The sequence below is a fragment of the Orcinus orca genome, chromosome 9 (genome assembly GCF_937001465.1).
Source record: "Orcinus orca chromosome 9, mOrcOrc1.1, whole genome shotgun sequence".
Classification (NCBI taxonomy): Eukaryota; Metazoa; Chordata; class Mammalia; order Artiodactyla; family Delphinidae; genus Orcinus; species Orcinus orca.
The window spans coordinates 29,174,683-29,189,196 of NC_064567.1; the positions used below are offsets into that span (position 1 = coordinate 29,174,683).

The following is a 14,514-nucleotide window of genomic DNA, read 5'->3' on the forward strand; positions in this document are numbered from 1 at the left end:
TGACCAACATAAACCAGCACTTTAAAGAGCAAGGGGGGACCTAACTGAAGAGCAAGTGCTACCGGGATGTCAAGATGGCTGAAAGTGAAATGACAAATGAAAATTATTGTGGCACCGGGATCTGACTTTTTCTCCCAAAGGAAACCATCATGGAGATCAGCAGTGGATTCAAATTGCTTTTCCTCCCCTCCCTTTTGATAAAAAGGAAAACGGATACACTGTGTTGTCGTAAAGAGAAAAATCTGATTGGCTCATGGAGGACGAGTGCTATACTTCGTGGTAGCTCTAATAATGATAGGTTAGTGCAGGATAAGGGGACAAAAGAGGGAGTGGGCAACACGGAGGTGAAGAGGGCGAGCACAGAAGTGAGAGCTGGAACACAGGGGTTCAAATCCTGCCTTTCCACCACCCCAGGTTTAAGATACAAGGTGAGTCACTGCACCTCTCCAAGCCTGTTTCCTCTTCTGGAATTGGGGAAGGAATGAATATTTCTTAATCTTAGGGCACTCAGGGGCCTTCAGTGAGGATTAAATGAGGTCATGAATACAGAATACAACATGTCACATGGTTAGTTACTCAAGAAATGTCAGCTGTTACTGTTATTGCCCTTTTTGACCCTCATCACCTACTCAACTTTTTTCTCAAATAACTTGTTTAAAAACTTGTCTCTTATTTTTCACTTCAAATGGCAGAAATAAAAAGTACTTGACTAGTAATGGCGTGTGAGATAAATATCTATACTTCTTTTGCATTTAGAACCAATCTGTGAATCACATTTAAGCTGGCTTCTCGAAACAATTTCCAGCACATTCTACTTGCAGTGAGATGAAGTGGCAATTTTCTTAAAATATTGAGCAGTTTGGTGCTGGGCAGAACATGTATTTGGACTCATAAACATAAACATGTTTTATGTAGCATTTAAAGATGAACTATGCAGCTCCAAAATGCTATAAAAATATAAACAAAATAATTTCAGGAATAAAGAAATGTAGCTAGAAGAAAATGGAGAGGAAGCAGAAAAGGCGCCGAGTTTTCTATGATGCAAGAAAGTTGATCATGGGTAAAACTTGGTTCTTGTGAATTTTTTTAGAGGAAGAGAGTAGCACATTTCAGGAAGTATTTAAATTAGAAGACAAGCAACTTTGGTAATTAATTAATGACTTTGGTAATTAATTCTGACTCTGACCTTTTTCTAGTAGCCCCAGCCCAGGGTCGGCACTGAGCCTTTCTTCAGTGATGACAACCGCGTAGTGATGCCGAGTGAGAATGCGCTGGTGGAGCTGAAGCTCCCTTTTGCTGGAGGAAGGAGGCCTGTAGAGAACGGCCTTTCTGCCATGGCTGCCGAAGTGGAGCTCAATTGACTCTTCGATCTACAGAAGGAAAGAAGGCATAAAAATTCAAGGAGAAAAAGGAGCACGTTTCCCTTGAAGGAGATTGTTAATGCAAATCGGGAGGCCGTTCAGAAAGTTGTCTTTTAAGTTTTTCTCTGTAAAGGAATGACAGATCCTCTGAAAGGCTGACCAGGACAAAGCCAACCTCATCTGCGAGAACTGAAGGTGAACTGTATTTTTCTCATTATTCCAGAAGGATGAAAATTTCAGGCCATTAAAATATAGAGTTCCTGGAGGAATACCGTGGCATGGAAATACTGAGCTCAACTCTGGCTGAAAAATAGAAATTAATAGCAATGCTTTTCATCTGCATTGAGCTTTTCTGTAGCAGTTCCAACTGCCTTATCTTTTAACAGTTCTTTTAGGTAAACACATTAGAGGAAATAGACACAGGGAGGATGGATTTTGCACTGGAAGGACAGGGGAGTACAGCTGAGAAGCAATCCCAGAGCTCTCTGGAGACGCACAATGCTGCTGCTTCTCTCCATCAGGACGCAGCAAAATTTGAATGCATCTCAATGAGGCAGGATGGAACTTCGTGTGAGAAGGGGAGGGTAGCACTTAAGTATCATAATTTTAGGTTCTTCCTTCAGTGGTTTATTGCTCCTCCAAAGAAATATTCTTCTTTCTCACGCTGATGTTTGAAATACCATTAACAAGAGGGAAGTTTTGGGACTTCCCTGGTGGCACAGTGATTAAGAATCTGCCTGCCAATGCAGGGGACACGGGTTCGAGCCCTGGTCCAGGAAGATCACACATGCCGCGGAGCAACTAAGCCCACAAGCCACAACTACTAAGCCCACGCGCCTAGAGCCCGTGCTCCACAACAAGAGAAGCCACCGCAATGAGAAGCACGCGCACCACGACGAAGAGTGGCCCTCACTCGCCACAACTAGAGAAGGCCCGCGTGCAGCGACAAAGACCCAACGCAGCCAAAAAGAAATAAATAAATTTATTTTTAAAAAAAAAGGGAAGTTTTGAATTGGCAAGTAGAAAGAACACTGACATTGAAATTCATTATACGGTTTAATGGCGAATACTACGTGTTTTCCTGAAAATCTGTGACTAAACCTTGAGAAAGTAGACATTTTTTACTACTGGAAGGAGTGATGAAAGTGGATGGGGGTTAGAGAAAAAAAAATGGAAGAGGCCAAAGAAGAGGAGACAAAGGGGCTGGAGGAGGCAGATGAGGGGGAAGAGGTAAAAAATGAAATTGGGAAGGCACATTACTTTTAGTGGCAGCTCTGAATAAAACTGTCCATTTCAGTGATCTAAGACACATTTTGTACCCTGTCTTTTCACTCCTTAAATTTCTTCATTATTTCCCATTACTGACAGAAACAATTCCACATCTTTATCAAGGAATGTAGGTCATTTGAACTTAGACCCCATCTTCCTTCTCTGGTCATGTTGTACTCTTAGTCATTTCCATTCGTGATCCCATTCTGCTCCTTCATACGGACTCCACTGTGCCTTCAACCAACAATTCCTTCCTCTCTCTCCATTCTTCTGTTTAGCAAACTCCAAATCAAACAGTACCTCTTTGGAAATTTTTCATTGAAATACATCCTTCCATCAGCACTTATGAAATTGTGTCTCTCCCTGATGTGGGCAGCCTGCATTGTCCCTGTGTCTCTAGTACACATCGTACATACTTAATAAATGAAGATATCTAGTAAATGAATAGACCGTAATGCTCTATCAAGATCTGATCTTTGAATATACATATGGAAAGAAGAAACAGCTTTAGCTTGTAAACCCTTTGAGGGCAGGAACCATATCCTATTTTCATAGCATACAAATGATGGCTATCTGAAAATTCAGAGACAAAGCATGGTGTAGCGCAGAAGGACACAAACTCTGCAGCCAGGCTGCCGGCTTCGAATCCCCTGGTTCCACCAGCAGTAATCATGTGACCTTGGACAGTACCTTCTTCCTAAGGCTGCTGTGAGGATTAAGGACTTAATATTTGTAAAGTGCTTAGAACTGTGCCTGGCATAAAGGAAGTCCTATATATGTGTTTTTAAAATAATCATATGTCAAAAAGAGCAGCGAGTCAGGAACACTGTTTCTGTATCTGAGCTTTGCCTGACACATGCTAACATAGGCTCTTAATACGTGTGTGATGAATACAAAGGAAAGAAAGAAAACACCAGCTATCACACCTTCTGTGCATGGTACTTTGGGAAAACATGATCAGACATTTTCCCTTGTTAAAGGACATTGCGTTTTATTGATAACGAAACTATTTAAACTCAAGAATTTAACTGCAAACTGGGACAAAACTCTCCAGCAAATGTAATTGTTCGTAGTGATAAACAATTAAGAAGGAGTATTTGAAACCAACTACTGGTTGAGCCTTGACTCAGGAATTGAGGGAAACGGTAGCCCATAGGAGGCCAAAATAAACAAACATGCATCTAGGTGAAAGGGGAAGACAGATGCTTCCAAATATATCAGTGTCACTCAAGCGAAATACAGTGTCCAGATTTCCCTTCTCACATTATTTTCTTTCACAATCACAGGATGCCCCTCTCGATTACAGCTGGCTCGGGTACAGCGGTGATTTCACATGAGGAGAGTGTATTTTCAAACTTTAAGTTCTTATTATTTTGAAAGATATAATCCCTCTTTCCCACCCCCACCCCCCAAACCATGATCAGTTTAAGTAAGAGCAGCATAGTTCTTACCGGTCTATTTTATAGAGAGCATATTTTAAATAAAGTGTTAATTACTGGCCATATTTTATCATAACCTTTATAACACACTGAAACTTTAACTCATGTCTCAGACTACAGAGAATAAATAGGAAATGAGTTTGTCTGTCAAATTATGTTGTCTTATCCTGCCAAATTATGTTGTATTATACAAACTGCCCCTGTCATAATATTTATAACACCCTGTATCAGCAGAATGGCCCAATACCAAGGGGCGAGAACGGTTTTTGCTGGTCCAACAACAGGGGCACGCACTGTGGATGTGAAATACAGTTACGTCAACCGCACCAGCAAATGCGGGATTATCAAATGCCCGGAGCAGCACTTTTGGAAAGGAGAGCTCCTGATGACTCCTACAAGTTTGAGGGTCTATTTTTAGTGGAAGAATACATTTAACCTGGCTATCACTACAACAACTGAACTTAAGACTTGCGGGTCTGCTGCGGAGAATTTAGAAAAGAATGAGTGTTACTGGATGTTGACACTCTGAACCCCGAGTCACTTCCCTTCTCTCCCTTCTTCCTGAGAGATCTGCAGAGTAGCCCCTCAGAAATCACTTCGCTGGACTACACGAACGTTGCTTTATAACCGAACACATTATTTTTATTGGAAGGACTTCAAAATCTGAAGCCTCTATGCCGCCTTAGGATAGAGTGTCGTAATAAACTAGTTGGAGGGTTAGATGCAGCCATGTAAGGAATCAAAAATCTAGATTTGGATTCTCGCTCTGCCACTCGCGTGCTTCATCCAATGGGGAGAGTGATGTAATCTCCCCACATCAGAGTTTTCTCATACGTATAGTTGAAGTAGCGAATCCTACTTCATGAGATTGTATGGTGAAATTAAATCAGTTTTCTATATGAAAGTGTCCAACACAGCATCCCACCAATAAACGATGTCAAATATATACAAGTAAAATTGAATAAAAATCTATATCATATTGTAACTGCTTTTATATTAGGAATTCTGTAAGTTTTTCAATTAATATAGTTTGGTCTCTATAATAAAAAGCCTTTCCACAGTAAACTATATGCTTCTATATACCCTGATACATATTTTTCTCTGTAGGGTTTATCATCTTTTAAGGCAAAAATATGATTTCTTTATTATGTTTATTGTTTGTTTCCCCACATCATATGAAAGTATGAAAGTATATGAAAGCATATACTTTTGTCTGTTTTGTTCACTTTTGTTTCCCCAGCCTAAGAATAGTCCTTGGCACATATGGGCACATAATAAATATTCTTTGAATGGATGAATACAAACATCTTTTTTTGCAATATGTAAAAGTCTTTTTTATAAATACTACCATGGAAGATTGGGATAGAAAGTGGTGAAAATCTGTATTAAGAAATTTGTTTCAAATGTAAAATAGATAGCTAGTGGGAAGCAGCCACATAGCACAGGGAGATCAGCTCGGTGCTTTGTGACCACCTAGAGGGGTGGGATAGGGAGGGTGGGATAGGGAGGGTGGGAGGCAGATACAAGAGGGAGGAGATATGTGGATATATGTATATTTATGGCTGATTCACTTTGTTATAAAGCAGAAACTAACACAACATTGTAGAGCAATTATACTCCAATAAAGATGTTAAAAAAAAGAAAAATAAAGCAATTTGTTTCAGTAGAATAGTGGCAAGAATGACAAAAATAGAGTCAAATACTTGAGCAAAGTAATGAATTTACAGTAAAAAAAATTCAATAAAGAGCTGTATTATAAAGGCACTATATTTCTCAGTTACTATTAACAAGTCTTTACCAAGACTTACCACAAAAGCAAGAAATACAGCTCTTGAAAATATAGTAGAGATGAGAAATAAAACTTGCTTTTTTTGCATACGACAGAAAGATTTTTTTCTGGATTTATTAAAGTAGCCACGTATTTATGACACTTTTTGATGCTCAAATACAAATCACATAGTAGACCTCGTATGTGTGTCATATACAACTAAAAGTCAAGTTGCCATGCTGTCTAGATTTTTGGCATTTTAGAAATATTATAGAGTCTATCATAGTGAATTACGTTTTAATTTTTCCACTACGAGAATAGAGAATTTTTTTCCATTGGCAAGATGTACACTTATTTTAGAGAATTCAAGGAATAAAATGGATGGAGTTTTCCAGGATGCATATCCTATACATTTTCTACTTAAACACTATTTATAATTGTTGGGCAGTTTAGGAACTGCAGGTTCCCTGGGAATGCAAACAGAGCCTCGGAGAATGTTCCCTACTTAAATGAACATATAATGACCCGCAGCCTCCATCTCACAGCTGACTCAGCTGAACCTTGGGCCCATCATGGAACGATCACACATTTCTCAGAACTACTCCATGACAACTGAGCACCCTCTGAATGTACCCCCAAACTGTATTTTGGGGCTATCCCAACACCCAACATCCAATGTAAGGCAAATTTACCCATCTGTGGCTCTATGTAAGTTCTAAACAAAAGCAATAAAGTTTCAATATTAAAGAGCGTCCACAATGTAGCTTTGATGAAATAGCTATTGCCAAACCTCATCTTCACCTATTCCTCAATCTAATTTTCCCTTTGACACTCTTCACAATTTATAGTTACAGATTGCTTGTATGCTGTCTGCCCTTCCTACAAGTCTGTATGTTTCATGAGGGCCTAGACTTGTCTGCTTTGGTCATTGTTGTACACACAGCCTACTGCCAGGTTCTAAATAAGAGTGAATGGGAGGATGAATGAGCAAATGAATAAATGCTAAATGCAAACTATGAGTTCATTACTTGCAAATATATGCATGCCCTTTCATTATTTTACTCACTGTCAGGTAAAAAAATCCACTAGAAAGTCTCCGTGGAGGCTTCGACATCCGCATCTCAAGTCATAAGATATCCATGACCTCTTCATCCCTAATGACTCTCTCCTCCATTTCACTTCAACCACCCACTCCAATGGCCAAATCTTGCTTGATCTTTGTGGTCCCCCACACAGTCCCATCTCTGAAATTATAAAATGTGATACTCCATTCTCTGATCACATTCATTTATTTCCAGATCTTCTCATTTATTCCTAATATATCAGTTCTTCAACCACTGGTCTTTCCCGCTAATGCCAACTTTCTGCTAGCCTCCTTTCACCTTCCTTCTCTGCATCTCAGATTCCAGGATCCAATACTCCCTACCCGGTACCTTAAATTCCCTTGCTCCACTGTACGTGCATCACAGTCATATGGCAAAACCTCAAGCATAGACAAGCTGGAGACACAGCATTAAATAAGACAGGAAAGTCTCTGCCCTCACAGAGGTGACAGCCCATCAAGGAAAGCAGACATAAACATCTAGTTATAATAAATGATGACATGCCAGGCAAACCGGGAGGAAGAGGATACTGTGAAAACTCTGATCTGAGAGAGCCGAGGAAGATCTCTGCAACCCGCCTGACCTGCCCCTGGGCTGGGGTGCTGAGAGCTGCTGAAGAAAAGGGCTCAGTTGGACAGATCCTGGTTGGCAAAGCCAATGCAGTCCTCACACTCCCCAGACCATCCAACTATGCTTCCTGGGTTAATTCTCTCTCACATTCTCCAAAGTGACAAACTTTCCCACTCTCCAGCTACCTCCTTATTTCTACAGATAACAGTCTCCTCCTGACAGAGGAAAGTAGCCATCTTAGAAGGAAACACACTGAGTTACACTACGTCTGTTTTGGCAAACCTATAGCCTATCAGCACAACCAGCATTTCCTCTTTTCTTCTGATTTCCAGAGAAGAAACCTGTCCACTTCTTATCGATGGTCAATCACTCTGCTTATTCTCCAGACTCCAGACTCCCCCTCCCTCCATGGGACGGGACCTGCACCAGTGGGAGGGAGCTGGGAAGGAGGAAAGGTTTCAACACACTAGGAAGCCCCTTCGCGGGCCGAGACTGCGGGTGGCGGAGGGGGAAAGCTTCGGAGCCGCAGAGGAGAGCACAGCAACAGGGGTGCGGAAGGCAAAGCGGAGAGATTCCCGCAAGGAGGATCAGGATCGACCGGCACTCACCAGCCCGAGAGGCTTGTCTGCTCACCTGCCAGGGCGGGCGGGTCTGGGAGTTGAGGCTCGGGCTTCGGTCGGAGCACCGGGAGAGGACTGGTGGCGTGAACACAGCCAGCTGGGGGTTAGTGCGCCACGGCTGAACGGGAGAGAGTCCGGGGAAAAGTCTGGACCTGCTGAAGAGGCAAGAGACTTTTTCTTCCCTCTTTGTTTCCTGGTGCGCGAGGAGAGGGGATTAAGAGCGCTGCTTAAAGGAGCTCCAGAGACGGGCGCGAGCCGCGGCTAAAAGCGCGGACCCCAGAGACGGGCATGAGATGCTAAGGCTGCTGCTGCCGCCACCAAGAAGCCTGTGTGCGAGCACAGGTCACTATCCACACCCCACTTCTGGGGAGCTTGTGCAGCCCGCCGCTGCCAGGGTCCCGGGATCCAGGGGCAACTTCCCCGGGAGAACGCACGGCACGCCTCAGGCTGGTGCAACGTCACGCAGGCCTCTGCGGCCGCAGACACGCCCCGCACTACGTGCCCCTCCCTCCCCGCTGGCCTGAGTGAGCCAGAGCTCCCGAATCAGCGGCTCCTTTAACCCTGTCCTGTCTGAGTGAAGAACAGATGCGCCCTCCGGCGACCTACACGCAGAGGCGGGGCCGAATCCAAAGCCGAGCCCCTGGGAGCTGTGAGAACAAAGAGAAAGGGAAACACCTCCCAGCAGCCTCAGAAGCAGCGGATTAAAGCTCCACAATCAACTTGATGTGCCCTGCATCTGTGGAATACATGAATAGAAAACGAATCATCCCAAATTCAGGAGGTGGACTTTGAGAGCAAGATTTATGATTTTTTCCCCTTCTCCTCTTTTTGTGAGTGTGTATGTGTATGCTTCTGTGTGAGATTTTGTCTGTATAGCTTTGCTTCCACCATTTGTCCTAGGGTTCTATCCGTCCTTTTTTTAAAAAATTTTTTTTCTTTTTTTTCTTAATAATTATTTTTCTATTTTAATAACTTTATTATATTTTATCTTATTTTATTTTACTTTATCTTCTTTCTTTCTTTCTTTTTTCCTTCCTTCCCTCCTCCCTCCCGCCCTCCCTCCTTTCTTTCTTTCTTTCTTTCTTCCTCTACTAATTCTTTCTTTCTACTTTTTCTCCCTTTTATTCTGAGCTGTGTGGATGAAAGGCTCTTGGTGCTTCAGCCAGGAGTCAGTGCTGTGCCTCTGAGGTGAGAGAGCCAACTTCAGGACACTGGTCCACAAGAGACCTCCCAGCTCCACATAATATCAAACGGCGAAAATCTCCCAGAGATCTCCATCTCAACACCAGCACCCAGCTTCACTCAACGACCAGCAAGCTACAGTGCTGGACACCCTATGCCAAACAACTAGCAAGACAGGAACACAACCCCAGCCATTAGCAGAGAGGCTGCCTAAAATCATAATAAGTCCACAGACACCCCAAAACACACCACCAGACGTGGACCTGCCCACCAGAAAGACAAGATGGAGCTCATCCACCAGAACACAGGCACTAGTCCCCTCCACCAGGAAGCCTACACAACCCACTGAACCAACCTTAGCCACTGGGGACAGACACCAAAAACAACGAGAACTACGAACCTGCAGACTGCAAAAAGGAGACCCCAAACACAGTAAGATAAGCAAAATGAGAAGACAGAAAAACACACAGCAGATGAAGGAGCAAGATAAAAACGCACCAGACCTAACAAATGAAGAGGAAATAGGCAGTCTGCCTGAAAAAGAATTCAGAATAATGGTAGTAAAGATGATCCAAAATCTTGGAAATAGAATAGACAAAATGCAAGAAACATTTAACAAGGACCTAGAAGAACTAAAGATGAAACAAGCAACGATGAACAACACAATAAATGAAATTAAAAATACTCTAGATGGGATCAGTAGCAGAATAACTGAGGCAGAAGAACAGATAAGTGACCTGGAAGATAAAGTAGTGGAAATAACTACTGCAGAGCAGAATAAAGAAAAGAGAATGAAAAGAACTGAGGACAGTCTCAGAGACCTCTGGGACAACAGTAAACGCACCAACATTCGAATTATAGGGGTTCCAGAAGAAGAAGAGAAAAAGAAAGGGACTGAGAAAATATTTGAAGAGATTATAGTTGAAAACTTCCCTAATATGGGAAAGGAAATAGTTAATCAAGTCCAGAAAGCACAGAGAGTCCCATACAGCATAAATCCAAGCAGAAATACGCCAAGACACATATTAATCAAACTGTCAAAAATTAAATACAAAGAAAACATATTAAAAGCAGCAAGGGAAAAACAACAAATAACACACAAGGGAATCCCCATAAGGTTAACAGCTGATCTTTCAGCAGAAACTCTGCAAGCCAGAAGGGACTGGCAGGACATATTTAAAGTGATGAAGGAGAAAAACCTGCAACCAAGATTACTCTACCCAGCAAGGATCTCATTCAGATTTGACAGAGAAATTAAAACCTTTACAGACAAGCAAAAGCTAAGAGAATTCAGCACCACAAAACCAGCTTTACAACAAATGCTAAAGGAACTTCTCTAGCCAGGAAACGCAAGAGAAGGAAAAGATCTACAGTAATGAACCCAAAACAATTAATTAAGAAAATGGTAATAGGAACATACATATCGATAATTACCTTAAATTTAAATGGATTAAATGCTCCAACCAAAAGACCTAGACTGGCCTAAGACATAGACATAGATTGAAAGTGAGGGGATGGAAAAAGATATTCCATGCAAATGGAAACCAAAAGAAAGCTGGAGTAGCAATTCTCATATCACACAAAATAGACTTTAAAATAAAGACTATTAGAAGAGACAAAGAAGGACACTACATAATGATCAAGGGATCGATCCAAGAAGAAGATATAACAATTGTAAATATTTATGCACCCAACATACAAGCACCTCAATAGATAAGGCAAATACTAACAGCCATAAAAGGGGAAATCGACAGTAACACATTCATAGTAGGGGACTTTAACACCCCACTTTCACCAATGGACAGATCATCCAAAATGAAAATAAATAAGGAAACACAAGCTTTAAATGATACATTAAACAAGATGGACTTAATTGATATTTATAGGACATTCCATCCAAAAACAACAGAATACACATTTTTCTCAAGTGCTCATGGAACATTCTCCAGGATAGATCATATCTTGGGTCACAAATCAAGTCTTGGTAAATTTAGGAAAATTGAAATTGTATCAAGTATCTTTTCCAACCACAACGCTATGAGACTAGATATCAATTACAGGAAAAGATCAGTTAAAAATACAAACACTTGGAGGCTAAACAATACACTACTTAATAACGAAGTGATCACTGAAGAAATCAAAGAGGAAATTAAAAAATACCTAGAAACAAATGACAATGGAGAGACGACAACCCAAAACCTATGGGATGCAGCAAAAGCAGTTCTAAGAGGGAAGTTTATAGCAATACAGTCCTACCTTAAGAAACAGGAAACATCTCGAATAAACAACCTAACCTTGCACCTAAAGCAATTAGAGAAAGAAGAACAAAAAAAACCCAAAGTTAGCAGAAGGAAAGAAATCATAAAAATCAGATCAGAAAGAAATGAAGGAAACAATAGCAAAGATCAATAAAACTAAAAGCTGGTTCTTTGAGAAGATAAACAAAATTGATAAACCATTAGACAGACTCATCAAGAGAAAAAGGGAGAAGACTCAAATCAATAGAATTAGAAATGAAACAGAGGAAGTAACAACTGACACTGCAGAAACACAAAAGATCATAGGAGATTACTACAAGCAACTCTATACCAATAAAACGGACAACCTGGAAGAAATGGACAAATTCTTAGAAATGCACAAACTGCCAAGACTGAATCAGGAAGAAATAGAAAAGATGAACAGACCAATCACAAGCACTGAAATTGAAACTGATTAAAAATCTTCCAACAAACAATAGACCAGGACCAGATGGCTTCACAGGCGAATTCTATCAAACATTTAGAGAAGCGCTAACACCTATCCTTCTCAAACTCTTCCAAAATATAGCAGAGGGAGGAACACTCCCAAACTCATTCTACAAAGCCACCATCACCTTGATACCAAAACCAGACAAGAATGTCACAAAGAAAAACTACAGGCCAATATCACTGATGAACATAGATGCAAAAATCCTCAACAAAATACTAGCAAACAGAATCCAACAGCACATTGAAAGGATCATACACCATGATCAAGTGGGGTTTATTCCAGGAATGCAAGGATTCTTCAATATATGCAAATCAATCAACGGAATACACCATATTAACAAATTGAAGGAGAAAAACCATATGATCATCTCGATAGATGCAGAGAAAGCTTTTGACAAAATTCAACACCCATTTATGAAAAAAAACCCTGCAGAAAGTAGGCATAGAGGGAACTTTCCTCAACATAATAAAGGCCATATATGACAAACCCAGAGCCAACATCGTCCTCAATGGTGAAAAACTGAAAGCATTTCCACTAAGATCAGGAACAAGACAAGGTTGCCCACTCTCACCATTCTTATTCAACATAGTTTTGGAACTTTTAGCCACAGCAATCAGAGAAGAAAAGGAAATAAAAGGAATCCAAATCAGAAAACAAGAAGTAAAGCTGTCACTGTTTGCAGATGACATGATACTATACATAGAGATTCCTAAGGATGCTACCAGAAAACTACTAGAGCTAATCAATGAATTTGGTAAGGTAGCAGGATACAAAATTAATGCACAGAAATCTCTGGCATTCCTATACACTAATGATGAAAAATCTGAAAGTGAAATCAAGAAAACGCTCCCATTTACCATTGCAACAAAAAGAATAAAATATCTAGGAATAAACCTACCTAAGGAAAGACCTGTATGCAGAAAATTATAAGACACTGATGACAGAAATTAAAGATGATACAAATAGATGGAGAGATATACCATGTTCTTGGATTGGAAGAATCAACAGTGTGAAAATGACTCTACTACCCAAAGCAATCTACAGATTCAATGCAATCCCTATCAAACTACCACTGGTATTTTTCACAGAACTAGAACAAAAAATTTCACAATTTGTATGGAAACACAAAAGACCCCGAATAGCCAAAGCAAACTTGAGAACGAAAAACGGAGCTGGAGGAATAAGGCTCCCTTACTTCAGACTATACTACAAAGCTACAGTAATCAAGTCAGTATGGTACTGACACAAAAACAGAAAGATAGATCAATGGAACAGGATAGAAAGCCCAGAGATAAACCCACGCACATATGGTCACCTTAACTTTGATAAAGGAGGCAGGAATGTACAGTGGAGAAAGGACAGCCTCTTCAATAAGTGGTGCTGGGAAAACTGGGCAGGTACATATAAAAGTATGATATTAGATCACTCCCTAACACCATACACAAAAATAAGCTCAAAATGGATTAAAGACCTAAATGTAAGGCCAGAAACTATCAAACTCCTAGAGGACAACATAGGCAGAACACTCTATGACATAAATCACAACAAGATCCTTTTTGACCCACCTCCTAGAGAAATGGAAATAAAAATAAATAAATGGGACCTAATGAAACTGCAAAGCTTTTGCACAGCAAAGGAAACCATAAACAAGACCAAAAGACAACCCTCAGAATGGGAGAAAATATTTGCAAATGAAGCAACTGACAAAGGCTTAATCTCCAAAATTTATAAGCAGCTCATGCAGCTCAATAACAAGAAAACAAACAACCCAATCCAAAAATGGCCAGAAGACCTAAATAGACATTTCTCCAAAGAAGATATACAAACTGCCAACAAACTCATGAAAGGATGCTCAACATCATTAATCATTAGAGAAATGCAAATCGAAACTACAATGAGATATCATCTCACACCAGTCAGAATGGCCATCATCAAAACATATAGAAACAATAAATGCTGGAGAGGGTGTGGAGAAAAGGGAACCCTCTTACACTGTTGGTGGGAATGTAAATTGATACAGCCACTGTGGAGAACAATATGGAGGTTCCTTAAAAAACTACAAATAGAACTACCATATGAGCCAGCAATCCCACTACTGGGCATATACCCTGAGAAAACCATAATTCAAAAAGAGTCATGTACCAAAATGTTCATTGCAGCTCTATTTATAATAGCCCCGAGATGGAAACAAACCTAAGTGTCCATCATCAGATGAATGGATAAAGAAGATGTGGCACTTATATACAATGGAATATTACTCAGCCATAAAAAGAAACGAAATTGAGCTATTTGTAATGAGGTGGATAGACCTAGAGTCTGTCATACAGAGTGAAGTAAGTCAGAAAGAGAAAGACCGTATGCTAACACATATATATGGAATTTAAGGGAAAAAATGTCATGAAAAACCTAGGGGTAAGACAGGAATAAAGACACAGACCTACTAGAGAACGGACT

At 40.6% G+C, this 14,514-nt stretch overlaps 1 protein-coding gene across 1 annotated transcript in view; it reads right to left on the reverse strand.

Annotated features, from left to right (window-relative positions):
* CPED1 (cadherin like and PC-esterase domain containing 1) overlaps positions 1-14,514 on the reverse strand; it is a 297,515-nt gene that overhangs the window by 258,495 nt on the left and 24,506 nt on the right. The window contains exon 2 of the mRNA XM_033420398.2: positions 1,187-1,370. Coding sequence (XP_033276289.1) covers positions 1,187-1,370 — 184 coding nt within the window. The remainder of the gene's footprint in view (positions 1-1,186; positions 1,371-14,514) is intronic.